At 41.5% G+C, this 27332-nt stretch overlaps 2 protein-coding genes across 14 annotated transcripts; both read left to right on the forward strand.

Annotated features, from left to right (window-relative positions):
* The first annotated feature begins 327 nt into the window (after window positions 1-327).
* On the forward strand, window positions 328-9838 carry trim101 (tripartite motif containing 101). 2 transcript variants are annotated; one of them, XM_061258071.1, is made up of 10 exons: window positions 328-512; window positions 2601-2764; window positions 3227-3401; window positions 4047-4142; window positions 4526-4759; window positions 5025-5047; window positions 5170-5294; window positions 5759-6021; window positions 7150-7270; window positions 9534-9838. In XM_061258071.1, the coding sequence occupies exons 1-9, from the start codon at window positions 348-350 to the stop codon at window positions 7234-7236; spliced, it is 1332 nt and encodes a 443-aa protein (XP_061114055.1). In that variant the 5' UTR covers window positions 328-347; the 3' UTR covers window positions 7237-7270; window positions 9534-9838. The 2 variants fall into 2 exon arrangements, with proteins under 2 accessions (XP_061114055.1, XP_061114056.1); XM_061258072.1 differs by lacking the exon at window positions 9534-9838 and adding an exon at window positions 8476-8678.
* A 3839-nt stretch (window positions 9839-13677) lies between these two features.
* tpd52l2b (tpd52 like 2b) lies at window positions 13678-25699 on the forward strand. Of its 12 annotated transcripts, none has more exons than XM_061257175.1 (8): window positions 13678-13950; window positions 15904-16055; window positions 16337-16485; window positions 16975-17034; window positions 19111-19158; window positions 21731-21832; window positions 24077-24125; window positions 24225-25699. In XM_061257175.1, the coding sequence occupies exons 1-8, from the start codon at window positions 13929-13931 to the stop codon at window positions 24309-24311; spliced, it is 669 nt and encodes a 222-aa protein (XP_061113159.1). In that variant the 5' UTR covers window positions 13678-13928; the 3' UTR covers window positions 24312-25699. The 12 variants fall into 12 exon arrangements, with proteins under 12 accessions (XP_061113159.1, XP_061113151.1, XP_061113149.1 ...); XM_061257167.1 differs by lacking the exon at window positions 16975-17034 and adding an exon at window positions 23776-23820 and having other exon boundaries at window positions 13683-13950; window positions 15931-16055; window positions 24077-24124; window positions 24212-25699; XM_061257165.1 differs by lacking the exon at window positions 16975-17034 and adding an exon at window positions 23776-23820 and having other exon boundaries at window positions 13685-13950.
* Window positions 25700-27332: the final 1633 nt, after the last annotated feature.

A 27332-nucleotide genomic window follows, 5' to 3' on the forward strand; every position in this document is an offset into this window, starting at 1 on the left:
TGGACCAAGAGCTGACATAGTCACCTTCCCTAAAGGCATGAATGATAATGAGGACAAGTAACCTGAGAAAGAGCACCAGCATTCCACCCGCCTCTTAATATGGCCTAGCCGGGGCAGCCCCTGGGAGCCTGCCAGTAACTTGACTCTACCCCACACTTGTTACGGCAAACTTGGCCCCCTGGACCAATGGGCGTTCCCAACAAGGGATCTGGCGCTCTACCTGAGCCGAGGCATTCTCTCTGGTCCTGACGGGCTGCTCTCGCAGGACACGTCGCTTGCGTGTGCACACACACACACTCCACAGACAGCACTATTGTTCGCTGCGGTTTTCCCACCATCGGCTGGACATGTCTCTGCCTCTGGAGCTGGGCTCCTTTCATCGGGACCAGGCTCTGGGCACACTGGAGCGCCAGCTGATATGTCCCATCTGTCTGGAGGTGTTCACGAAGCCTGTGGTCATCCTGCCCTGTCAGCACAACCTCTGCCGCAAGTGTGCCAATGACCTCTTCCAGGTGAGGATCTCGATGACCTGCCCTTCCTTTCCTTTATTTGTATGCTTTTGTGTTTGTCTCAACTCATTCAAATCATTCCTGCAGTTACCTTCACAGTGGGCACTTGTTTGTATTTCCTGTCTGATGATTGTCTTGTGTATCTAGTATTTGAATTGTCATTGGGAAGGTTCATCATTGTGGCCTTGGCCTTTCAGCTACAGTTCTACGTCACTCAACTCAATATGTGTCATCTACATCTTGAACCATTTAACTTCCTAGATTGGTATCATTAGCCAATAATATTATCTTATCTTGAATAATAGATAACCTGGACCCGCTTTTTAAATTATTGGTGAAGTGTGTGTTTCTTCAAATCTAGTGTGCTTTTCCCTTCAAGGGGAGGAGGTGAGATGTGTGGTGCAGTCTGAAGCGTGGATGACTCAAACCATGTTCTAATCTCTCATGTGGTTCGGGGTTTGATTCCCTCACCATGGCAGTTTCTGTACTATGATCCCTCCTCTCTTTTACCATCTCTGCTTTTCCCCTGTCTGGATAAATAACATGCAAAAGGAGAGAGGACTGTCTGCTTTCTTTTTTAAAAGAGAAGAGGAATATCTCCCTGTGCCACATTGTTGCTGGTGCATGGCCGTAGATCCGGGGGATTATATTCATCCCAAGGGGAAAAAGGGGCCATTTTAACTGTCCTTCATGCTGATTTCTCCGCACTAGAATCCCAAACAGGTGTGTGGATTACATTGGCTATATTGGGACACAGTTCAGGCACATGCGCATAGCTAAATATTTACAGTGGATTTGTTGTTTGTTGTTGATGAAACATTTGTGTTCACATGGAAGAGACAATGGAGAATGGAGCCAATGTTCCAATGTTGAGGCTTTTGAGAAACTTTTGTTATCATAGGTTATCTACAGCTGAATGAGCTTCAATGATTCCCTCTGTTTTGTTTTTTTGTTGTTGTTTTTTGCGTAAACTTCCATCATCATGGTATTAGTTTCTAGGGCCACTGGCCTGGCCCTCCCCTGTTCCCCTGTTTTAATTTACAGTCCCTTGAGCAGAAACTGGAGATTACTTTCAAAGCCAGCATTGGTATTGGGCAAGTAATTATTGGTCATGGAAAGAGAAATGTCCCTCTCACATTGGGACACAATGCTCCCATGAGCAGTTTTATTGACTGCAGGACTAACAACATTTCAACCAGGCCCAGTGTCACTTGCTATTTCGGTTGCTGTTTCCATGTGGGAAATTGTCTGCTATATATATTATATGAAACTACCATATACCATTCAATTGTATACCATACTGAGAAATCAAATAGCCATCTCATACGTTTCATCTTTCACCTGCTCAGCTCACCCTTCCTCAGAAACGCTGACACCCTCCCAGTACAGTCTCCTAACTCTGCTGTGAGCTCTCTGAGGAGCGAGGGTTGGAGCAGAAGGATTGTACATTGCAGAATGGAGACAGGAGTGGCCGAGGATAGAGGAATATAGACTTCAAGTAGGCCAAGGTTGCTGCACCCAAGTCCATATTGTTGAGTAGTTCTGCGATTGTGTGCACACACTTCTGAAAGATGAACAGTCACTCCTACTTTCATCCTGTTTCTGCTGCAGACATCTGTATCCCTGGCTGCCTGTGTGGCTAAGGCCTGTGAGGGTCCAGACCTACGTCTGACCAGAGCAGCTGAACTCTATTTCAGCACAGACTATTTCAGGCCCCTCTCTTTTTCTCTGCTTGATCTCTCCCCTGAGAGAAGGTAGAGCAACTGTGGCTTTTCTGTCAGTGTCCATCTGTAAGCCACACCGCTGAGGCCCACACTTGTTTACGGAAACCCACCCGTTTTTCTGTATTTATAAACACCTTCTGGGAGAGGAGGCCTCTGCTTTTCAGTGGGGGGTGAGCTGACTGAGCTTAAAGGTACGCTACCCGGGGTGTGACGTAGTTCATGGAATAACTGAGATGTTCGTCATCCAGCAGTTGTCTGTGCGATTTGTGTTACAGGAGCAGCCAACACAAAATAAAGTGTTTCACCTATGTAGACATTGCTCTGTTCACTATAATTGAGAGAACTGCTTGATGAGTGAGAAATGTAGCCATCTTTGTTCCAGGCACGGGGTAACATGGTTGGTGCTGGGGGTCGCTTTCGGTGCCCATCCTGCCGACATGAGGTGGTGCTGGACCGGCATGGAGTCTACGGGCTACAGCGAAACCTCCTAGTAGAGAACATTATCGATATCTACAAGCAAGAATCTTCCAGGTAGGCTACCTGTAGGTCTTATGTACCACATAATATACAGGTTGTATAGTCATCTGTATGCCTGCTGATTGAAGACAGGTTAATGCAGAGACCCTGGGGGCTGGGAGTGGGTCTTCACAGTGCTTTATGACCTCCAGACTGCTGGGAAAATGTTGAGAAGTCTTTTCTCTTTAATACAGAAACTTCTCCATTTTCAAGGGAGCCTCTCAATGAGGACTCAGCAGTTGGATGAAGAATGAAAATGTTGAGACATGGGGAAAAGACATTTAACAATGTTCCGTAAACCAGAGAAATAAGCAACATAAAATATAAATCAGGGAAAGTTTTACCTAGGTAAATCAGTTTATGTAAACATGCACATAAACCATTAAAGACCATAGATAAAGGAAAATGTTGATTTAAAGCTAGCAAAGGAATTGAAATTGACCACCTTCTGCTTCCCACAATGCCTTGTGGCTTCAGCTCCAGGCCACCAGCCAAGCCCACAGGCCAGCCCACCTGTGAGGAGCATGAGGACGAGAAGGTCAACATCTACTGCATGACCTGCCAAATACCCACATGCTCCCTCTGTAAAGTATTTGGGGCACACAGCACCTGCCAGGTGGCACCTCTGCATGATGTGTACCAGCAGCAAAAGGTGAGTCGTCCTGGTACCTTCTGGCCTCAGAAATAAATTCTGAATCTGTTTGCCCAACCCAGATGTTACACCCTGAAACTGATCCGGGGTATTGCATGGAGTCTGCCTTGTTGACAGAGCTCTCCCCCAGCCCACAGCTCTCATCTGCTGCCAGGGACACAAACTCCCCACTTATTAACTGTCCACTTGGGCACAACTGAGCAAAACTGAGCTTTTGGGCCATGCACACCAGCAGTGGCAGTAGAAGGATGCTGTAAATTTGAAAATGGCATTGTGCCTGTGGTGAAATGTGGTATTGGGTGTTTCATGTCATGTGGTTGCTTCGTATTCACCGGACCTAATTTATTTTATACAGCCTTTTATAGTGGTGCTAAGTTATAGTAGGTTCAAGGGTGCCATGTAAGAGGACATTATAAACTGGGTAAGCTGTGCATGGAAGCAGATGACAGTATCCTTAGATGGCACACGATGATTTATTGCATTGAGTTTTAGAGCTGTGTGGTGTTTTGAGTAAAATGAATCATCAATGAATCGGCTTGCGTGTCTTCATTTTCCCAGTTATCATTTCTCTGAATTCGATTTCTCCTGAGTCAGAGCCAGTGCTTGTCTGGTTCCAACCAAATTATCAGCATATTCTTTCAACAGGTGGAACTCAGTGAGGGGATTAATGCTCTGGTTGCTGTAAATGACTACATCCAAGGATTTATTAATGCATTGGAGGAGACCTGCAAAAACATTGAGGTGTGTTTACAGAAAAACTTAAGAATGCTTTTAAAGCAGCTACTCTAAACTCTATAGTGCAGTTTCATGACAATGTGAGTGATGTTTGCCTACCACAGAGAATACCACTAAATGCCACCTATATTTTATCCTCCACATACCTCTTTTTAGTGTCCCCTCCCCCTAGGGGTACCCACAATGCATATATGTAAATATCATGTTTCATTCTCATGTATGCACATCATCAGAATTGTAATGCTGATTCATAGGTGAAAAATAATGGGCCTTATTATGTTACCAAAACTGTCAAGCAGTATTACCAGTGAGGTGACCATGCCCTGCCTTGCCTACAGTAATGGTGCTGATAAGCAAAATGTCAAATGTCTACACTATTGTGTCTCAAGGACAACTGCAAGAGCCAGAAGCAGATCCTGTGTGAGAAGTTTGACCGCATGTACAGCATCCTGGAGGAACGCAGGAAGATCATGCTGCAGCGCATCACTTATGAGCAGGAGGAGAAGACGGGGCACACCCGCTCCCTGGTGCGAGCCTATGGGGAGCACGTGGAGGCCAACTCCAAACTGGTGGGGACAGCCTTGCACACTATGGAGGAGCCTGAAATGGCCACCTTTTTACAGGTACTCTCATCGGAACGGCCTCACCCCTCCAACCAGCCTGCCTCAAGGCTCAGAAATTATCCCTTGGTGAATCACCTGGTTATCAGGGAGAAAGCAAACCGTTTTGTATCAATAAATATTTTAAATATTTTAGTCATTTTTTTTCATTAGCTAGAGTTATCAACTTTATCAACAAGTGGGAATTCCATACCACAACTGCAAACATAAGTATGTTTACAGTAACTGTAATTATTCAATGTGGTTGTTTTTTTTCCCATTACTTTAGAATGCAAGAGCACTCATCGAGAAGTAAGTGGCTTCTCTCTCCAGAATTACCTAAACCTGCACTGCACATAACTTATATTTATATATGTATATTGCTTTAAGGGCTTCTCCCTCTATCCTGTCACGGTCATTCCTCCCTCCCACAGTTTGACAGAGGCCACCAGCTCTTCCACAGTGGAGGCCCTAGAGCCAGCCTTTGAGAACATGGACCATTACAAAGTAGACTTCAATGCAGAGGAGAGGGTGCTGTACCAGTTGGACTTTGTTAAGAGTGGGTGAAGACCATAATTAATATAAGCGCATGAGAATCTAAAACACTTGATGAGTTTAATGGCTGGCATGCTCCTCAGTGACAGACTATTAGCTCTGACGTATAAATGTACTGATTACCACACATTGGATGGACTTGCTTGTTGTATTTAAAGCGCTGACAAGTACAGATTGAATGCTGTACACATGCACTTCTGTTTAGGGCAGATAACTCTTTGTTCCAATTTTATATTTACTATTCTAGTTGTATTACTTGTTTAGTAAGCATTGGACATGTATTTATTGTAAAACTATTGGCAGAATCTGGCCCAAAACACTGACCCTGAATCTTTTTACTCTACTGTATTGCTCACATATTTGTTTTAATTAGGATTAGATCAGTTCCCAGATCAGTAACTGGTGTCTGGAGCCAAAGCCATGCAGAAAGCTAGGCAGTGGCAGTGATGCCCTGATCTACTCCCCCAGCTGAGGAGGAAGTAGAGGAAGAGCCAGAGCCAGAACCCGAGCAGGAGGCAGAACCCGTCCCAGAGCCGGAACCCGACCAGGAGGCAGAACCCGTTCCAGAGAGTGAGCCCGAGACAGAGCCAGTGCTGGACCCAAAGGGGGACGGCTGTGTGGCCACTGTCCTCCCAGGGGAATCAGAGGACATTCGAGGTCAGGCAGAGGGATGTGCAGACCCTAAGAAAGAGCTTCAGTACGACAAACATGAGGGGCTAAGCCTTCAGCAGGTATAGACAGCTTTGCACCCTGCCTGCTCACTTTCTTTTAGGCTAGAACTGCACACTACTCCATCAATACCACTTCCGGAAACCTCTGCAAAATTGTTTTCTCATGCTTTTTGCTTCATAGGCAAAACAGTAGAAAGTTGTAACACATTTTCCATGTCTTAACTTAATTCATCAATTACTTTTTTAATTTTTTTTCAGAATGCTTGCAGCTTTTGTGTTTAAAAAATGGTATGCTGGAAGGTTTAACGTGGGTCTCCCTTATCTGTGAGACCGATGAGAAATAGACCGCAAACACAGTGTCATCTGTGTCGTATGATTCTTTGCCGTCCTCTTGTGAATTATCTCCCCACAAGGACGCGCTGGAGCTGTGGCACGATGAGCATGATGCAGGGGACTTGGAGATCCAGGGCTTGCTGGCTGAGGCCAGTGAAGACACCAAGCTCTACCCAACCTGGTACAAATCCAACAGCTGGCAGGTGGTTAGCCCCAGCCTGGCTGTGTGCTGTGAGCCTGTAGAGGGCTCAGACAGTGAACCGCAGCTGACCAGAGACTCCCAGCCCCAGCCCCCATGGACGGGGAGCAGCCTTGTGCCTGCGGCCCCTGAGGACCCAAGTGGACAGTTAATAAGTGGGGAGTTTGTGTCCCTGGCAGCAGATCAGAGCTGTGGGCTGGGGGAGAGCTCTGTCAACAGGGGCAGTATGACTACAACACCCCCACAGGTCAGTCTATTCTGGCCAAGATACGGCTCAACCTCGCTCCCCTGTCCAATGCCACCATGAAGTCACTCCTGCATCATGGCCATCATTGCCTTGTCTCAGTCATCCTTTCTTCAGTCTCTGTTGCAGCAAAAGGAAGGACCTCTTTAAGGTGTCTTGTGTGCCCTATTCTCCTAAAGAAAAGAGTTTTAAAATTAAACATTTAAAAAATAATCAAATACTCCAATTGGAAACCAATTTACAATCACTGTTGTGGTTAATAATGTAATACAGGGGATGAATGATATCAGGTATAAGGGACTATCGTGCATTCAGTCCTGGTCAGACACCTATAAGAGGTCCTTCCCTCGCCCTTTTTACTGCTGTCAGCTTCGGCCTGCCATGTTTTTCCATTGCCTCCATCTCTCCATAGGCTGTCAGCCTCATCTTTTACATCCTGGCTTTGGTGATCATCCTTCAACGGGTCTGGGGTCATATTCAGTGCATCACTTGTACATAGCAAGGCGGGCCTAATGGACCATAACTCAATCAAGGTATTGTGGGAGGAAGTGGGCCAGGTGGGTGGGATGGCACATATCAATTCAAACAAATGCACACCCATATTTTTCTGCCTCATGGAAATAATAATAGCATTCTTTTTAAACTTCATTCCCAAACTGATCTAAAGGTCTTAAAATACTTCTTTTTTTTTTTCAGGTGAGCAAGTGACAACACATTTGTCCATAAAAAAAAAAAAACATTTTTAATTCGCCATTAATTTTCTCTCTAATTTGGAATGTCCGTTTTACCATTTACTGCTGTGTTGATGCAGCAATCACTGCAGCCATTTTAGGGGAGTGTAGACACTCATTGTTCTCTTCCAGAATGCACAGTGTTGCCCAACACTTCATACTTCAGCCCATGGGTGAAGCTTTCACAGACTTGAAGGAAGACATTTAGGGTCAGCACGATCACAAACCAGAGGCAAACCAAGACCATGGGGGTTCATTTGACCACTTAATTAATCTGTCACTGAAATGCACAGTATGAAGTTAAAATGTGGCAGAATGCCACTGCAAATGACAATAAATCTCTAAATTCTCATTGTGCTGGGTGACAATTAAATAATTTGCTAAGCAGCCATGTCAAAGGCATTACAATCTGTGCTCAAATTCTCAACACATTTTAAAAATTTTCTTAAATTATCATGTTCAAATTTACTTTTGACTTTGATGAGTTTTAACTTCAGCTTGAGATAAACTTGGTCCAGATTTCTGCTGCTTTTTTGCAGTGGTGCAAGCGAAGTGGGTGTGGATTGGTGCACCATTAAGAGCTTGCTGTACTATACCTGGTTAATAATACTGTAACTGATATCATGGGCACTGTTGTCCAGTCATGCATCTCCCACCTCAAAACTGGAGTCTTTTGTCAGCCAGTCTTAGTTGGACTGCATTGGAGAAAGAAAAATGAAGCAAAAAGGTCAAACTCAGCAATGGATAGCAAAGCAGGGTAACAGAAGCCTAGGGAGGATAGGAGCAGGGGAGTGAAACAGAATGAAAGATTAAGAAATGATTAGGCGGAGAATGCCATTGGGTCATAGCCTGGCTTTCACACAAGAGTTCATGGAATGGATAGAGGTGTGGCTGGATAAGCGAGAGAAACAGGAAGGAGAGAGTGTGGAAAGAGAGAGAACGGAGGGGGGAAACGTAGCACATACAGTTCAGCTTTGTCAATGTCTGTTCCCTCCCTCCTCTTTTAGGATCTGGTCCCTGCAGTGGGAACCCAGGATGGGAGAGTGATGGAGCAGAGCATTGACACGCCCTTTGACCCCAGCCCCACGCCCCCCTTGTGGCTGGACATGTAGACGGGAAAAGGCAGGTAGCGAGATGGGCAGTGCTAGTGCATGTCTGTGGCATGGGTCCAGTCCCACCCGTTGTCCAACTTTAGTAAACTAGTGGAGATGGCAAGTGGATAACGCTGGTATAAATCTAGGTCTGCTGCAATGACCCCTACATATTGCATTTGCCCCGAATTCATAGACAGATATAGCCAGATGCTAGTTTGTGGGCTGTTCTCAAAGGCTGAGTTTGTATAATAAGCATATTTCTTTGAGGTGAGAAATTTTCCTCTTTGATAGCATTGGGATCCATTTGTTCATTTGTCCTTGCTCAATGTAAGTAATGCTGCTTTATCATCTTTTCCACAGGGAATGTACACTCACTGACCACTTTACTAGGTAGACCTGTACACCAGCTTATTAATTTAAATATTTAATCTGCCAATTATGTGGCAGCAACTCAATTCAATGAAGCGTGCAGACGTAGTCTAGAGGTTCAACTGTTTTTCAGGCCAAACGTCAGAATGGGGAAGAAATGTGATCGAAGTGACTTTGACTGTGGAATAATTGTTGGTGCCAGACAGGGTGGTTTGAGTATCTCAGAAACTGCTGATCTCTACAATGGTCTTTGCAGAGAATGGTGCGAAAAACAAAAAACATCCAGTGAGCAACAAAAACGCATTGTTAATGAGAGAGGTCAGAGGAGGGTGTATATTTACAAGCATCAAATTCAAGAGCAATATGCATATTGGTTCTATATTATCCAGGACAATATTAAACATGATAATACAGAGCTGCACTCTGTTGTCTCTGGTCTCAGTAAATTGTATGTCGTCATAAGATCCTGCATGATGAAGGATTGCATTGTTTCCACCTGCTGTGTATCATCGCAACAGTATTGGCTCATGTGTTGCGAAGCTGGTGTTGGGGGTTAGCTGGCATTGTCCTTGTCTGCATATATTTTGCTTTTTTTCTCCTAGAGAGGATCTGGCAGTCCAACACAGGCAGAAAACCAACCCAAACCAGCCCCAGCCAGTCAGCCCAGCCGTATGATCTTCTCCTTCTCCTGGCTGAATGCTCTCTCCAAAAAGAAGAAGTAAAGGGAATGGCGCATGCCCAGCATGTCCTCAGTCCATCTCTATGGACAGGCATAGATACCAGCACAGTGCTGGCACGCTGAGCTTGTTACAAGCGCATGGAACTCTGGTTAAGATGGCATGAGGAGGTTCCTGAAAAGGTGTACTGTCAAAGAATCCCAACATGCTGCATGAAAATTTTGAGGAAAAAAATTATATTAAATAAAGAAAATATGTTGTTTTGTGAAAATTTCAATTTCAAATATAGAAAATATTCAATTTAAGAGTTACGCAGTTACATACTATTGAACAATTTAACTTGGAACAAAAAGGAAGTGAGCTTTATCTTGCTTCTCCAGAACATCTGTCTGTTGTAATCTATTGTAGTCTTCTGCTGCTGTGGCTGCTGCTTCTGCTGCCAGTGAGGGAGGGGAGGGGAGGGGAGGGGAGTGGAGCTTAGTATCAGTAATCTAACACACATTATTTTCTCTCCAAGGAGGACAGGCTTCCTGTGGCTATGCTAATGCTTGCAGAAATATAGTATGTTGATTGATTTGCATGTATTAATTAAATATTTGTTTCTTTTTTTTAACATCTGTTATTTCACATCTGTGTTTGTAGATTTTTTACAATGTGTGTTGAAATTTAATGGATCATGTATGACTGTGATTTATGAAGTCTTACTATGAGTTGAAAGCATGCAATATCTAAATGTTTTCTTCAGCTGCTTTTCTACTTTGATCACATTTAGTATTTGTTTTTAGTTTTGCTGAACAAAAAAAATGAACATTTTGTAATATAGTGTAGAAATTCAGTACTAACTCAACTGGTCATTCTGTGTTTAAACTATTATATAATAAAGTCAAAAAATTCACCCAAAAATATGTTCTCTATGAGTTACATTCAGATAAAATTACATTCAGATATTGAGTTAGACAGTTCATTCAGCACACATAGATATGAAAAGTAATTTGGCACATTATTTGATATGTAATGTTTCTTCCAACCTGATATAGGTCATAATCCAGGGATATGCAAGGATAAATGTATCACACTATAAATTTACAGTCAAGTTTTATTAATTTTAATGCATACTGTCAAAATTGAATTAGACAAAAACCATTATATGCCATATGGTCCTTTAAACTGGTATACTTACTCAAGTTCCTTTCCCTAGTATGTTCTTTGAAATATTATAATTCATACAACTCGCTACACTAAATCATCAAATATTCACACCTGAAATGGGATTTGGTTCATGCTTCATAAACCAGTATAAATAACTGGTCATTTTCCAATAGCTTGCATAAGTTTTTTATTGTTGAAAGCTTTTTGAGCCATCTTCTCCTCTTTAGCCATCTGAAGGTATTCTCGGAGGAGGTGAAACGTCAGATCGATGGAATTGGGTTTCCCTCGTGCTCTGAGTCTCTTCAGGCGTGTCTTCTCTTTTTCATCTCCCTCGGAACTGCCGTTTGGATCCTCAGTAGCAGCACACGCCTTATCAGAGCTGCTCTGTCTTGGCTGGATAGAGACTAATTTGTCTTCGAAAAAGCACTCATTGTTGAAGTTACTGAGGGGAACTGTGGATTCGATCTGCGGCTCAAGAAATTGACACTGCTCATAGCACGAAGGTCTTCTGTCTTGGGGCTTTAGAATGTCCACAGGGTGGCATTCATTCCATGATAAACAGACCCAGAAAAATATAGAAATCAGAATAAGAAATTTGTTCATGATGTTTTCTCCCTTCTCTGAAGGCGAAAGGCCCTGAGAATACATTAAAGAGTGTTAATTTCCCTTTGTGGCATGCTTTTAACATGAGGGAAAAAAACGGAATCAAAGGGATAAAAAGTCTTGTCTCTTACAAAAGGCTTCACAAAGAGTTATGGATATGACTAAATAGGATTATGGAGCAACCATAAAACAACATAACACTTAAAATAAGAATTTGTTAATGTTAATAGCATGTGCTGCCAGCAATATATTTCAAGCATATCATGTGATATGAAGTATAGATATCATTAGCCTACATACCATGAAATCAATACCTTTTAACTAAAGTTTGGTAAAGCTTTGGAAATACAGTAAAGCTATTTCTTTATGTAGCCATTCATATCACAAATCATTATATTTTCTAAATGGTTTAAAAATGTACTTACAATGTCCCAGTTGCAAAAACTCCACACAATGACAAAGGAAATCAGAAAGGAAATCTCTTTACCAGTCCAAGAATGACAGGCCTGTTTTTATAGCTTGCCACAGAGACACATTATTCCTTTGGGCCAAGTGGTGATGTAGACTAGCAAAAACATAAACTGATGTTGTTGTCTTCAGACCACTTCCAATCTCATGAAAGATGTGACCTGATATCACAGATCAGCAAACTCAAGTGATGTTTCTGACGTAGAACAAGATTTGGGATTTCTGACTCAGTGAGCTGAGAATGTCTTAATTAAAATCCATGGTCAAACCACCACAGATGGTAATTCTGAAGAGCTTCAATTAACTATAATAAAAGACAGCATTTAGAAGCTGTATCATTCCCAGTGGAATTTCATTTTGTATTTGATTTACATAAATAAGTTGGTGGTATATGAAGAAATAGTGATTATGTCCACCCCATGCACATAAGACCAAACAGCAGGGTGGAATTCTCCTGTGGTTTGAAAGATAGTAGAAAGACATTTCCAAAAAAGTATAAAAATTTTAAGAGACTTTAACTTGATTTGATGTGAAAAATGTTGGACATTTTGATGAGAGGTCATTCACCCAAACAAAGATTTAGGAATCCCAATTTTTTAATTCAACCAAACTGATCCCCACCCCAGCAGAAACCAAAGGACATCCTTTCTTTTGTACAGCTGTTGTAGTGAAATATACAGCAGCCAAGCTTTTCACAGACCCAGACAGTTCAAGTCTCTTGGAGCTTCCAGAAGCTTCTGAGATTTAAGCTCAAGCTCCCTCACTCTTACAAACAAACCACGTACAATCTCTTTTAAGAAATTATTCATTGTGGAAAATAATCTCATTTAAATGACTGTTTTGCCATAGTATGTTAGTACATATAATGTCCACACTGAGATGAACTGAATCCTATGTGGACCTTCAATTATAAGTCTTAGAGCTAGCAGGGATTTGGTCTTGATTTTCTTCCCAGGGGGCAGCATGCAAAGTCTAGCTGTTGAGCATTCTGTGGGGACAGCAGATAGCCAGCCACGTCAGATCCATCATCTTTGTATCCAACATGAACAAACAGAATCCCTTAACTGCTCCCAAGACATTACAGCACCAAGATCATTTTCTGTCATTCTTGTTTTACAGTTCAATTAGCACACTTTTATTGATTCATAACAGCCTGTTGTGTTATTTAAATACATGCTACAGTATGAGGTGTGATGCCATTTACAGTATTAGCTGATCATAGCCATTGTATTGGAGTATTACGAGGAAATTCTAAATGTCACGCTATTTAACACTTACATAACTAGTTTCACATTAGGACAAAAATATTGTGAACTGTGAAGATCATTTTCACCTGGCATTTGGGATTTATTGTCATGTAATATTATAAAATGTATGCCAACTATTTTAACAAATACTTTGCATGAAAAGTATAATTACAATAGTGTTTCATTCATTAGGAATGTACTGCATAATGTTGTGAATCCATTTTAAGGATGTTTGATGTGTTTTGCCTTTAAAATGCAGCTGGCATAGAATTCAGTAGTACATTGATTCAATTGTGGCTTGTAAGCTGTTCCTGTAAATGCAGATTTGTAGAACACAATTGTAAGCGATAACTGGGGTCAAAAGCAAATATTGGCAAAATTAAGAATGAAATAAATGGGGCGTGGCTTTCACATTTTCAGCTGGTGGTCATTAATTAATACTAGCATTCTTTCATCTGAATTGTTTTACTAGATGTGTTATTAGTAGATGCACTACTTACAGGTATTCCACTATCCTTGTTAGGTCTAGTGGCACTTTGCTTCTTATTCTTTTGAAAGAATGTAATACATTTTTCAGGGGTCAAGGTTGCTGTATGGCCCTTTGTAATTAGAATGAAACCAGGGAAAACGTAATCTGATTGCGCCGGAAGCGAGCTAGAACCTCATCACGCTGAGCTGGCTCTGTCTGGTTTCGAGTACCTAGCTGTGTCTCTCCGGATTTGTTGTTGTAGAAGCCCGTGTAACAAGGGAAGAAGTCTTCTGGTTTCGCATATTCACGGGCGCAACATATTGCCAACTAGCATCACTTTTGCATTGAAATACGACGTTGGGGATCCAAAATTAATATATTGACATGATGGAGTCTGCAAATCAAGGTAAACTTTTACTTTGTAATATTAATATAAGATATTGTTCAGTTCCAGTATATCCTCGTGAGAAAGTAGCTAGCTAGCTACGCGGAATTAATGCTGGAGGGCCCGAGCAACAGACGCCCTATCGCAGACATGTCATCTAACGTTAGGTGTCTAAATATTCCATGTTCTCGAATGTTAATTTAGCCATTGTTCTAACGTTGGCTATATTTAATAGAGCATTAAATGGTTTAGCATCAACTGTTTTGTTGCACCGTCGTCCCATGCTTAAAATCAGGCTAGCTAAGACACCAGTTTATTTCGTAAACAACGCTTTGGTACAGCATTATTGCAGTGAAAACCTAATGTTAACGTTAATTAAATTACATGGCTAATTATCTAGCTATTAATTTGTACGCAAAAGATTAGGTCGATAGCTAATGCCTGCTAGCAACTAGCTATATAAAGAGCACCTGTATGAGAAGCTAGCCAGCCACGTCATCCTGTGTTTTTAAGATATGCTTTCAAGTCGGGCGTAACACTAGCTAAGGTAATTTAACGTTACAGATACGTTGCTAGTTAACCTGACGTTAGCTTACCATGTGTCTCGACTCTTGCACTTAAATGTACCATTAGCTAACTTAGCTACCATTTGTGTTGGTTAACTTAACGAATCAGAGCTTCTTGGATAGTTAGCTAGCTAGTCTAGCTAGCTACTCATAAATATTTTATTTTTATATTTTTCATATTTTTGCAAATATTTGCCGTTTTGGATGCCGTTAGCTAGCAGCTAATATTCTCCTGTTTGCTTTGTGTTTTCTTGTCATTAGCTCTTGACCTAAAGACTTTTGTCAACACAATACACTTGACTCGCTTGATATATTTAGTTAAGTTAGCTAGTTTGCACGTTACGTATATACGTTTGCAGTTGAATGTCTGGCCCGGTAAAAGTAGCTGTCTATTAACGTTTAAGATTAACGTGCAAATGTTGGATAGCTACATTAAATACAGATCACATGACATGGAACTGTGAGAACAGCTATTAGTGCGTATTTGGCTAACCTTAATATAACGTTAGTGAATCAAGAGATTATAGTCGTACGTTTTGGGGGAGACACTGCTGGACCATCTCGCGTGAAGTATTGGGGGTGACGTATCCCCCTGTCTCCCCTCAAACTTACGCGTATGACCGATATGGATGATGCAAACTATGAAAAACCATTGTATTGTGTTGTCAGACACGGGTGGGGCAGTGTCACGTTTGTATCCGGCAGTTACGTTAACTAGAGATTTTTGTCAAGTTAAAAGGGCTTTTTCATTTAATTTCAAAACCTGAATTGTATCAGAGAGAGCATAGAATAAAGTCACCTATGGGGTTCTTATGTTGAAGGACTTTTGTCAAAGGTTAACAAATCAGTCAAAAAATCTTTAAAACATAATTTCTAACATCATGTATTGTTCTTTTGTGGAGGATATTTTTACATTTCAAACTGTATTCCCTCACATCCAATCTGTCATCAAGCTGTTGGCTTTCCTGGTGCAGTTCACCACTGAGTTTGGCTTTTATAGTTCCTGTGTGCATTAATTTGAGCTAGTGGGGGCACTTGGACACAATGAGAGCTCTAATGACTCTCTGCACTTCTATCTACAGTTACTCAGAGTGATGTTGCTCCTCCACTTAATCACCTCAGGATCCCGGAAACTTAATCTGGGCGCTAAGTGCCTGCCTCATTCTTAAGCTCAACAGCAACTGCACCCACCTTCTGATTCTCTTATGACTTAGGCCAGGGATGAGCAGCTCCAGCCCATCAATGACTGGAATTGCACTGGTGTTCCTTTACAAAACAGCAAGATCTTGAGTGTTTGTCTGACTGCATTCGTTCATACCTGATTTAGACAGAATTCGGTGTGTGTGTACACAAATGCATTCTCCATCTCTCTCTCTCTCCTTGTGCTTGTGTTCTGGCTATGTTGTAGATGTTAACCTGAACTCTCCCAACAAAGGCCTGGGGGTGGACTCTCTGACGGACGTGCCGGTGGGCGGAGCCACCAGTAATGCTGCCAGCCCTGTAGTGCCACCTGGCCTGACTGAGGAGGAGGCAGAGGAGCTGAGGACTGAGCTTACTAAGGTAAGGCTATAGTCTCATTTGCTGCCCACTCTGGATCTCTGGTCCTTATCAAAGGGTTCCAGGAAGCAGGGAATCATCAACATTTTAAGTGTAGGGACGGATGTTTTTCCTCCCCATATTATATGTAAGATTTAAAAGCTATAAATACCTAACTTTGAGATGGCTGGAGCAGTGGTACCAGCATGGGACATTAAGCTTGGACTCTTGCTGGCTAGGTTACCAGATAGTTCAGCAGGGGACGTTAATCTTAATTGCATTACCTTGATGTTCTGTGATTGCAGGTGGAGGAGGAGATATACACCTTGCGGCAGGTGCTGTCTGCCAAAGAGAAACACTCGTGCGAGCTCAAGAGGAAACTGGGCCTAAGTCCCCTGAATGAGTTCAAACAGAACGTCGCCAAAGGCTGGCAGGATGTCCAGACCTCCAATGCGTAAGTACATCCAATGAAGATGCTTACAAGCTGGTCTGGTTAAACTGGCTGAAGGTTGTCAAAAGACATGGAATTGAAGGCAGACCTGTTCCTGACCTGAGGCACATCCCTGTCAAGACTGCTAATTGTCGCTGCAGAAAATGATGTTCTTGCAGTCAAATGACATCATTGAATCCAGACCCTTTTGTTTTTTTTAAATGAAAGTAATTTCAGTGACAGTTCCAATATAATGGCCTCCAGACATTGAAGCCAGTAATAAAACATTTATTTTCTCCATTATTATTTATTCCCCAGAAGGAACTAGCTATGCCACCCCATTTGCTTATCTGTGTGAGGTTGATTGGTCTTTAACAATTGAGGTTGGCCGTGTGCGAATTTCAGTGTCATGCACATTAATTCCCCTTTTAAAACTTCATTGCACAGCCACCCTCTCAACTGCAGGATAGAAAAGACGCAATCTTTTATTGTTAACCAGATCTCTATTTCTAGCTATGTGAAAGCCACTGAGAAACTTGGGGAGTGGAATGAGAAAGTTTCCAGTTCTGATTTGTGAGTCTGGGCTTGCATCATCATGGCATTGCTATGTTTGCTCTGTTCTTCTCACCCCAGCTCTGTTCCTAGGTTTAGGGGCAGGTGATGCACTGAGACCTGACTCCCAAGCTATACTGTATGGCTATGAAATAGTAATAGGAGGCATAATGTGTGCTGACTCCAGGGCCCTGCCCCATAATTTCACATCATAACGCTTTTGTCCAAAGTAAACTGTAGTAAAGGAAAGATGACATGTACAGTTGGGTCCAAAAGATCTGAGACTACATTGAAAATCTGGGATTTATTTAATGTAATCTTGGAAATAAACAGAAAGTTTTAGGAAAAAAACTTTCAACTTTCAACTTTTCACTCGAGTTGTTATGCTGATAATATAATTTGTAATTAAAATGTATGTATTAAATGAGAAAATAATGCACAGCATTTTCACTAGTGGTCTCAGACCTTTGGACCCCACTGTATCTAATACGAGTCAGGTCTCACTGTAACCCTGTTGGTTTTCCACCTCATATTATGTTGGCTTGCATGGACAGTCACACTGCCACTAACCCCCTAACCACATTTACCTTTTTATTCCATTCCTTCTGGTGCAAGGTTCTGAATTTTTATGTTTGCTTTCTGGCGTGGTTGTGACTGTGTGCTAGGAAGCCTGCTTTCCCCGTGATGTGAGATTGTGTCCAGCGGTTATGCTAGTCTGACTTATCCTGGTTCTGCCACTTCCTGGTTTCCTTTTTCTTTTTGAAAGAAGGGGAACTTTTATTTTCCTCAACCTATTTCTCAAAGCATTCTCAGAACCGTAAACATTACATTCTTTCAGAAGATCCATTTAAATGTAAGTTATCCAATAATGAATTGAGTATGACCGCACACAGATTTGAATTCATTGTGGGGCTGAGTTCAACAATTAATGCCTATTCTGTGTAACCCATTGATTTGCTTGGATTTAAAAGGTTGCAAAAAAGTGTCTTCAATGTAGGAGGCCTACATTGCTCAAAGTTGCACAATCTCAAACCTTCACGGAAGTTTTTTTTGGCTTAACTGGCTTGACAGGGTACTTAAATGTGAGGCAGTGAGATTGCTTCACAGTTTAATCGGTAGCACCAGCCAAAAGGAACGTGTGGAAGATACATTTCTTCCATATGCAGAGAGCCACAGAGTACTCTCTCTGTATGGTCACATGACTCATACAGAGCGAGGGTTCAGAATGTACAGGCACGGTCAGTGACTAAGAGTGTGAGATGGAAGCAGCTTATCTGATGTGTGCAGTATGCTACTGTAAATGAGAGCAGTTACCAAACTAGCCTTTAAAATTTGTATTGTCTAGTTATCTGCTGTTTGGTTAGAAAGTTCAAAAAGTGTATTCTAATTTCTAACATTTTCTTATATATTGGATTGCTGGCAGGGTGATGATTTGCTATTATTTTCAAGTGCAAAACCAACTGAATTTCAGCATGGTTCCTGTTTACCTCTGTTCAACTGATAAAGTATGCCTGAACATGATTTGGCGATTATGTTTGGGCAGGTTCATATGCCTATCAGAATATCCCATACAAGTATGTTTTGTTTTGCCACTACCGGACCCCTGATACATTAAGCTGAATTCCATGACTACATAAGATGCCTATTTCTTATTGCATTATGGTCCACCAGATGCTAAGGTGTGTTGTCTGTGAAAGTGCCTAGCAGTGTCTGCAGCTGGCTGTGGTTAGTTGGTATTAATACGTTTTGTCTCTTTCCTTGTTGCTGTCTTAACTAATCAGGCAAGCCGTTGTCGAAGCTTGGGATATTAACCTGTGTGATTTGAAGAGGTGTAATGGGGATAATTTATATCCTCATTGGCATCTTTTTGTTACCCTTTCCCCCTTAATTTGTCAAGGGGGATCCACGTTTCTTGAACAGTCAACAAAATTAAAACCTTTCCGCAATAATACTGCTAATTGCCTGTTGTTCATTTTTGTGTTGATGCTGAAATCACGTTTTGCTGGTTTGATCTCTTGCACTATGTGTATTTATGTTCTCAGTGACTGCACTTTTCCAAAAACCCTGTGAATTTAATGTCACACTGTATGTTTGTAGATATCTTTCAGCTTCAGCAACTTTGGAGGACATAAGCCATAGTGAAGCGTGAGTTTTTCCGTTTGTTCGTCCTTCTCTCTTGTATTGCCCATTCTGTGTAGATTGAGGGGTGTAAGCACTGTTTTCCTTTGTCTGATGCTTCCTACTGATTGGGTTTGGAAATGCATTGATGCGAACAGGCATGGATTTTCTTTGTGGGGGCCTTCAACCTTCTTGTTTGGTTGCCTGTTCTTCAAAAATGCAATTTTCTTTTCATGAAACCATCACCAATGTTCTTTGATAATAGCTTGCAGCATCATTAATGTTGTACTTATTGCAGTGAGTGAGGTAACAAAAAGAAATGCATAATGCACTTCCCATGGGATAAGTTTGCCTGTGAGGCTTGTGTACTTAAGGAGGTAATGTAACTAATGCACCAAAGACTGAGAGGAGACTCAAATATTGACAGAGAACATTGAGGGGTAGCGCTAAAGTGCTTGGTCAGCAGACTTGGAGACAGGACTTGCTGGTGTTTTGTGCTTATCCTGACATTTCCTCTCCTTCCGTTATCTGGAACTTTACTTTCCCTGTAGACCTCTCCCTCACCATACTCTTCATTTCAGAAGACATTTGAAAATCAGGAAGGATTTTACACGTGCAGCAGATGTTGCAATGGGACCTTAAGATTCCTTTTGTTAATGTAATGCTTTCATCTACACTGGATTAAATGAAAGAGTATTTAATTTATATTACGGTACCATTTAAATGTATTGATGCTTGTTATGGAGTTAATATTCTGCTTAGAACCTAGAAATGTGTAAGGGAGGGGCACCATTGGGAGGTTCTTCCCAATGTCTCCTGCCAGGTCTGTAGGTGCAAGAAGTCATATGTTGATGTTGTCTGGTTGACACTAATTCTTGTTGTCATGATGGCTTAGCAGTCATGTGCATACATTATTTCCCTTATTCTATTTTTATTTCTCAGCTTGTAGGTAATGGGTTTTTTTTGGTGGTCGTGGAGTGGGAGTGTGTTACTGTGGAGAAAGCAGGGTGGATTTTGCGCTGATACATCCCTAGCTGAAGATAACAGCCCTGAGGCATTGTGAAACAATGCTTGTACGATGTTGAAGAATTGAGTTTCTTCTTCTTTTTCCATTTGCGTGTTACCATGAATTCATATCATAGCTGGTTCACCATACTGGCCCAATTTTCTTAAATATTGGTATTTAAATAGGTAATTTAGTCCCTCGAGTTGTAATATGGTGCAACCATAAATGCTCATTTTTGTGTATCTTTCTTTTGTGTTTGTTCAATACCTTTAAATGTACAACTGTAACAATGTAAATTTGTGCCTTTCACAAGATGACTCTTGTTTTTAACCATACCTTTCTGGGGAAAGCAACAGGAAATGTATTAAAATGGAATGTCCATCCACAAGTGAAAAGCATGTGCCAGTCTAGGACTGCCTAACCTTTCTGCTCACGGTTGTTAACTTTATATCTTGGGTATAGCTGATTTAAAAATATATATATATTTTTAAAAAAATTATAAATTAAAAAAAATCTGCTTCTTCCACATCAACAAAATTCTTGAAAGGCAGAATGTCTTAGGTACTGTCTGAGATCTTTCATAGAAGTACATTTTGAAGTATTACAATTATGACATGGTACTCACCTTTGGGTAAAACATTGCATATGCCTATTTTGGTACATTTTTGCGTTGTGTCTTTTGCCTGGCAGCGTTTCAGCTGCACCTCCATATGGCTCCATGTGATTTGTCTTCTGTCAATGCGCCTGGGCATTTCTGAGTGCTCAACCAGTTTCATAGTATTTAAAGACCTATGCCAATTTGCACTGTTCTATTCTGTACATGAAACATGAAATGTATTATACGAACATAATACAACCTTGACAGAAATCATGAAGCATACCAAAAACACGCAGTGCCTTCAAATTAATATTATGAATTCCTGCATTTGTAAATTTAGATTTTCCAAGATTTCTTTTTTTAAAGTATACTCACTACATCTGCATACTACATAGTTAAATATTTATGAATCCATCTACAGCTCCACTTTGGGATTTTCCATATGTTCAGTCCCTAAATCAGGGGTGCACAGCAAGGGTGCATGCCTCAGGTGCCAGCTTCTGCTCTTAATTGTTTAATTTGCTAAATAATATCTTGAATCTGACATTTGTATATGCACCAGCTACTGCTGCAGACTGCAAGTGTATCCTAAAGACTGTACTCTGCTCAAGTACAGGAGTGAACCAACATAATTTCTAGAGTTGTCCGAAAAATAAATTAAGGTAATCAGTTGGAACAAAAACCAGCTGGCAGACCGGCCCTCCAGGACCGGAGTTGTGCACCCCTGCCATAGATTTAGAGGTTTTGTTTAGGTATTTTATTTACACTGTTTGCTGTTTTTTGGCCTGGATGGTATTTTCTGCAATGTTCCCTTCTCTCGCTCTGTAAATCTCAGTGGCTTTTCGTCTAGTCTGTGGGCAGATTAACCCCTTTGTGACCATTGCTGTTTCTCTGGCTTTTGACGGTAAAAGACTACACTGTCCCCTGTCATCCCTTTAATCCATTGTCATCCCTTTAAGATAAATGTGCATGTGTCTCCCTCTTTCCATTTGCAGGTACAAGAAGACTCAGGAAACACTAACTCAGGCCAGTCAAAAGACGTCTGCTGCCCTGTCCACCATGGGCACAGCCATAAGCAAGAGATTGGGAGACATGAGGTACTGTTTGCCCCTCTGCTACCAGCTGGAAAGACTACAGCTTCAAATGGGCAAAATTCTTTAAACTGTGAAATATGATTGAAAGTTTTCCTCCTATTTTTGATATTCATGTTTTAAGAAGAAATACCTTCTGAAGAAAACATTATTTAACAACTTTTAATGTGAAAGCATTGGAATTTATTTGAATCTAACAGTCTTACACGCAATGGCTTTGCATTATACTTCTGTCTGTACTGTCTTGTGTCCAGCAGCATTGTGCTTTGGCATGTGCATTATTTCCTGGCTTCCTGTCCTGCTCATTTATAGTTAATGGCCTTTCAACAGCATTTCCTTTTCCTTTTGCATGATGCTTCCCTCTGTGTGGCTTTTGAACTTTTGTTCTTTTCATCATTATTTATTAGTTTGTTTTTCCTCCAACTAAATCAAATGGGTGACTGTTTTTCATCCAAATACCCAGAGCAACTAACTGTGGTCTGTAGTGTACAGTACACTTCTACCAACATCCTCATGAAGGACCCTATTTTAATATTTTTGAGTGCATTTGTGATCTGTGTTGTGAGAGCAGCTGGCTTAGCACTGGAGCAACATCTGTGTTGTCTTGGTTCCTGCCTCTGCATTGCACAAACATGGCACCATTCAGGTGCTGTGGAGCAATGCTCAGTTGCTTGGCAACTGTAACCCATGCCGATCTCCCCAGTTGGTCACCAGGAGCGTGACTGTGGTCTCCTTAAGTGCTTACGCATTTTACTGCAGCTAGAGAAGGCAGGAAGTCCCTGTGAAATTATTCCTAGAAACTGAATCATTTGAATGAATTAATTCAGTCAGGGCATAGGTTTGGGCACAGCCAAGATGGCCATAGTAAATTGAGTCAAATCAAAATTACATTTCAAAAGTAAGTCTTTATCCACATCATTGCAAATCTGAATTATTTAGGTAGCTGTCCCATATGTGTACATCTGTTACTTTCACCATGCAGTATTTGGATTTGCATTTCAAATGACAGGGAATCTTGAAGCAACCATTCATTTTGATATGGAATTATTTTGCTCTGGAGGTTCCCTGAGTGAATTGCACTAATTCAAGCTGTTTTCACTATCACACATCTGTCACCACCGTCACCCTCACTTATAATGTTTTACCATTGACCACATCCAGATTCATCACAGAAGCCATTGTATGGGTTTATGAAAAGGTTCCCTTTGGTTAGTTTAGAGACCAAAGTTTCTGAGAAGGGGAAGAGGTGATAAGACTTCAAATGGTTTTTGGACTCTGATCAACACAACTGAATACTTTGTGAAAGTTTGCCTGTTGGACTCAGCCTTGAGATGAGATATATATTGTGAAAGCCTGTGCAGTCTCAGGCAGAATTGGGCAACGCCTGTGTTTTTCTGTGGCTTGCCTCTTTCTATGTAATTCATTTTTTTTTTTTTTGCCTGATAGCTGGACGCAGTTTGCTTATCTTGATTTTTCTTGTTTTCATTGCTGCCTGTGGGTTCTACAGAGCTCTACCTTTTTCACATTCATTTGGGTAAGACAAAAAAAAAAAAAAAAAAAAAAAAAAAAAAAAAAGCCCACTGATTTCAAGACCTTAAACTTGATTGTAATGTTCTATTACAAGTTAAGCACTGGTTTTATAAATTATCAGCCTTAACTGTCCCTGCTTATTTTAGCTTTATTTACTTTTGTAAATTTACTGAAGCCCTCCTTGGCTGTTGAGCATGTCTGATTCATTCAAGCAGCAAGTATGCATCTTTTTCTGAATTAGATGTCTGTAATTACCACCCACTCCCCATTTACAACAGAAATTAATACTTACCTGATTGTGTTTGTAATGAAGGTTTTGCTTGTCCTGTTTAATGTTTTGGGCTACTGCTTTTTTCTCTATCCTGAATATTGCTGCTTATCTTAACCCTCACTTCTTTGTCTCCTTAATGCTTTCGAAGTAGCAACTACTCCATTCGCCATTCAATAAGTATGCCTGCTATGAGGTAAAGTACTTGGTAGACTCGGGGCCAATTCTTGCTCTCGAGTGGAATGCTGTATTTAATGATTCTGTGATGTACATAAATCTTTTTTAATGGCGCAAAGTGCTCTTAGGCTGGCCATTGCTAATGTATGCCTTTTCAGTACTGCCTTCACTGTGGAATGAATGTTGTTTTATTCAAATTGGAGTAGCTCCATTCTTAGAGATTCTTGACATTTCTAATTGTACTTTTTTTAATCCAAATACTATGTGCCTTAAAGGAACTCCCCAACGTTCAAATCCTTTGAGGACAAAGTTGGAAATATCAAGGTAACTTTTTACGTTATGCCTAACCAAAGTGAATAAATGAAACCTTTTGATTGTTTTTATCTCACGTTGCATTTTGCGCCTTTGCTGACTGACTTGCAGTACAAGGTTGTGGGCGCCCGAGGCAACGGGGAAGGAGTCGCGTCCCCGACTGAAACGAAACCAGTTCAGGACAATGCTCCTTTCTGAAGCGCCTATCCGCCAGACTGTGCCGCCACTGCGTCGAGTGAAGCCCCACCCCTCCCCATCCGCACACACCCTACACTACATACGCTCTCTCAGCTGATCTCCCCTCCACTTCCTTCCTCTCCTCCTCATCTCCTAAAGCATGGCATATCCCCCTTTCATTGTACAAATACTATACTGCTAGGAAAAGTAGGGTTCTATCATATCACCACAAGTTGTAAAAATGTTTAACCATTTTGTATTATAAACTATTTTACACTGCTTTGCATAATGTTTTTACATAACTTTTATCAATATATAAATATATATAAATATATATTTAAACAGTACTGCCACCTGGCATTCATTCGTAGGTAGGGGGACTCAAAAGAAAAACCAAAAAAAATCTTTAAAAATGTGAAATGGATTTAAAAATATGATGCGTAAAATATCAGTTTTGTATCCAAAATCCTCCCATGCTGAGCAAATGTTTGATTTTTTTTTTTTTTTTTTAACACACAAATACAATGTGAAGCAATGTTATGCTGTGCACCAGGTGAATGTGGAAACAATCTCTCAAGCCTTATACAAGTTCACACTTGAAAAGACAGCTGAAAGAATTCTGCCATTGTTTTTGTTTTTTTCATGTTGGAGTGATGAAAGGGATATAAGGCCAGCGCTTGTGTTATTGTAGGTTCAGATGCATGCTTTGTGCCATATTTAGAAAAGATAGACCACCATGTAGAGAGCTGCCATTTTAATAATGAACACAGCCCACCCTTTCCGTACCAGTGCCATCCGTGCCGAGTTATGCTGGATCTCCATTGTGCACTTACGCAGCCTGTTCACTGGTGAAGCGATACCAGGGCTTCTAGCAAGCCGTTTGTAACATTAGTGAAATGCACCTAAGGGCTGGACACAAGTTACAGTCCGTTTGGTAGCACAGTCACTTTTTTATTTTATTTATCCTTGTTATGTTTCCTTTATTTGTGTGTCATGGATTGCTTTTATAGGTCACATTTGTTAGGTAGTGTAATTCATTTCTTGTGGTATTTTGGTGATTTCAGTTTCATTGAAAACCTGCTGCCAATATTTGTTGACTGTTCTAGTTACTAATGTCCTTGTACATAATCCACTTAAATTTGGCAAATTAACAAGAAAAGGCAGATTTATCCTTAGTTTATATAGAGCTGCAATTGACATTAATAAAACGTGAACACTATGGGAATTAGAGGGTGGAAAAAAATATGTATTAACGATTAACTGCATTCTAGCTTATGTAGACACCATGAAAATAGCTTTAACATGTTAAGCATAGATGTAGAAATTAAAGGGATCAGATTGTTTGAATTGGAAGCAATTATTTTGTTTCTGTCATATGTTTGAATATCAATAAAGCATTCCTTTAAAAACCTTTGTGCCTTGTTTTAACTGCTGTTTAATTTGTTTTATGATTGATGCTTACAGTTTGTATTGGTCATACCTTTTACAATAAATCTATCCAGGTCTGGACTGATGTGGCCTTCTACCTCCTCCCGTGTCTTTAGGAATAGTGATTTTTGTCTGGCCACAAAATCTGATTTAAGCCCTTCTTGCAAGCCCCCTAGTGGCCATGGTGCTCATGGCATGTGACTGCTCAACACTGATTCAGTGCTCCTGCAACCAAAATATGAGACAAAGTAACAAACTATTCCAGTTTCCTTAGCAAGGCAAACAAGACAACTAAATCAAATATGCAGTTTCTAAGTGCCAACATAGCCACGTAGTTTGGCCAGTTAGACCCTGCGGCCACCTAGGAATTCAGTTTGACACCCCTGTCCGAATGCGTCGTTCTCCTGGCAACCACAAAGCAAGTCACAGAGACAACAATTCACAGGGAGGTAGGGAGGGATGGGGAGAGGTGCTGCTTGAAGAGGTGAGTCTTCAGCTTGCGCTTGAAGGTGGGGAGAGATTCTACAGTTCTGACTTCAACGGGGAGTTTGTTCCACCACTGTGAGGCCAGAACAGACAGTAGTCGTGAGCGTGAGGTGGAGGTTCGGAGAGGGGGGGGTACCAAGCGGCCTGTTGAGGCTGAACGAAGAGGTCTGGCAGGGGTGTAGGGTCTGATGATTTTTTGTAGATAAGCTGGGGAAGACCCTTTAACTGCTTGGAAGGCTAGCACCAATGTTTTGAATTTGATCCGAGCCATGACAGGCAGCCAGTGGAGGGAAGTAAGCAGGGGGGTGACGTGTGAGTATTTGGGAAGGTTGAAGACCAGACGAGCTGCTGCATTCTGGATGAGTTGGAGGGGTCTGATGGCGGACGCTGGGAGACCCCCGCCAAGAGGGAATTGCAGTAGTCCAGGCGGGACAGAACCATCGCTTGGACCAGGAGCTGGGTGAAGTAGGCGGTGAGAAAGGGGCGGATTCTCCGTATGTTGTATAGGAAGAACCTGCAAGACCGGGTCACCGCCGCAATGTTCTCGGAGAGGGATAGTCTGCTGTCCATCACCACGCCGAGGTTCCTTGCACTGGGTGACGGCGTGAGTGTGGTATCCCCGTGGGAAATGGAGAGATCCAGATTGGGAGAGGTTTTAGCAGGGATGAATATCATTTCAGTCTTGCCTGGGTTGAGCTTTAGATGGTGGTTGTCCATCCAGCTCTGGATGTCCCTCAGGCAAGCAGAGATACGGGCTGAAACCTGCGTATCAGACGGCGGGAACGAGACGAAGAGTTGGGTATCGTCCGCGTAGCAGTGGTAGGATAGCCCATGTGCAGTGATCACAGGGCCAAGGGAGCGAGTGTAAAGAGAAAAAAGAAGCGGGCCTAGGACTGAGCCCTGGGAAACTCCTGTGGCGAGGGTCGAGGTGTCGATACCGAACCAGCCCAGGCAACCTGGAAGGAGCGACCAGAGAGGTAGGACTCAATCCACTCAACACCTAGAAAACAAATGTTTTAAGGTAAAAAAAAACTGTTGAATGTTCTGTTTGAGAATTTATGATGAATAATAAAAACATTTGAACACAAAAAATAAGGGACAATTTCATATGCTTCCAGTGGACTAAAA

Source organism: Conger conger, chromosome 10, assembly GCF_963514075.1.
Source record: "Conger conger chromosome 10, fConCon1.1, whole genome shotgun sequence".
NCBI lineage: Eukaryota > Metazoa > Chordata > Actinopteri > Anguilliformes > Congridae > Conger > Conger conger.

Coding starts and splice junctions, on each gene's coding strand:
- trim101 (XM_061258071.1), top strand. CDS start 348: ATGTCTCTGCCTCTGGAGCTGGGCTCCTTTCATCGGGACCAGGCTCTG. Junction 2,765..3,226: donor TACAAGCAAGAATCTTCCAG/GTAGGCTACCTG, acceptor TTGTGGCTTCAG/CTCCAGGCCACCAGCCAAGC. Junction 4,760..5,024: donor AAATGGCCACCTTTTTACAG/GTACTCTCATCG, acceptor CCATTACTTTAG/AATGCAAGAGCACTCATCGA.
- tpd52l2b (XM_061257175.1), top strand. CDS start 13,929: ATGATGGAGTCTGCAAATCAAG. Junction 21,833..24,076: donor AAGAGATTGGGAGACATGAG/GTACTGTTTGCC, acceptor TGTGCCTTAAAG/GAACTCCCCAACGTTCAAAT. Junction 24,126..24,224: donor ACAAAGTTGGAAATATCAAG/GTAACTTTTTAC, acceptor ACTGACTTGCAG/TACAAGGTTGTGGGCGCCCG.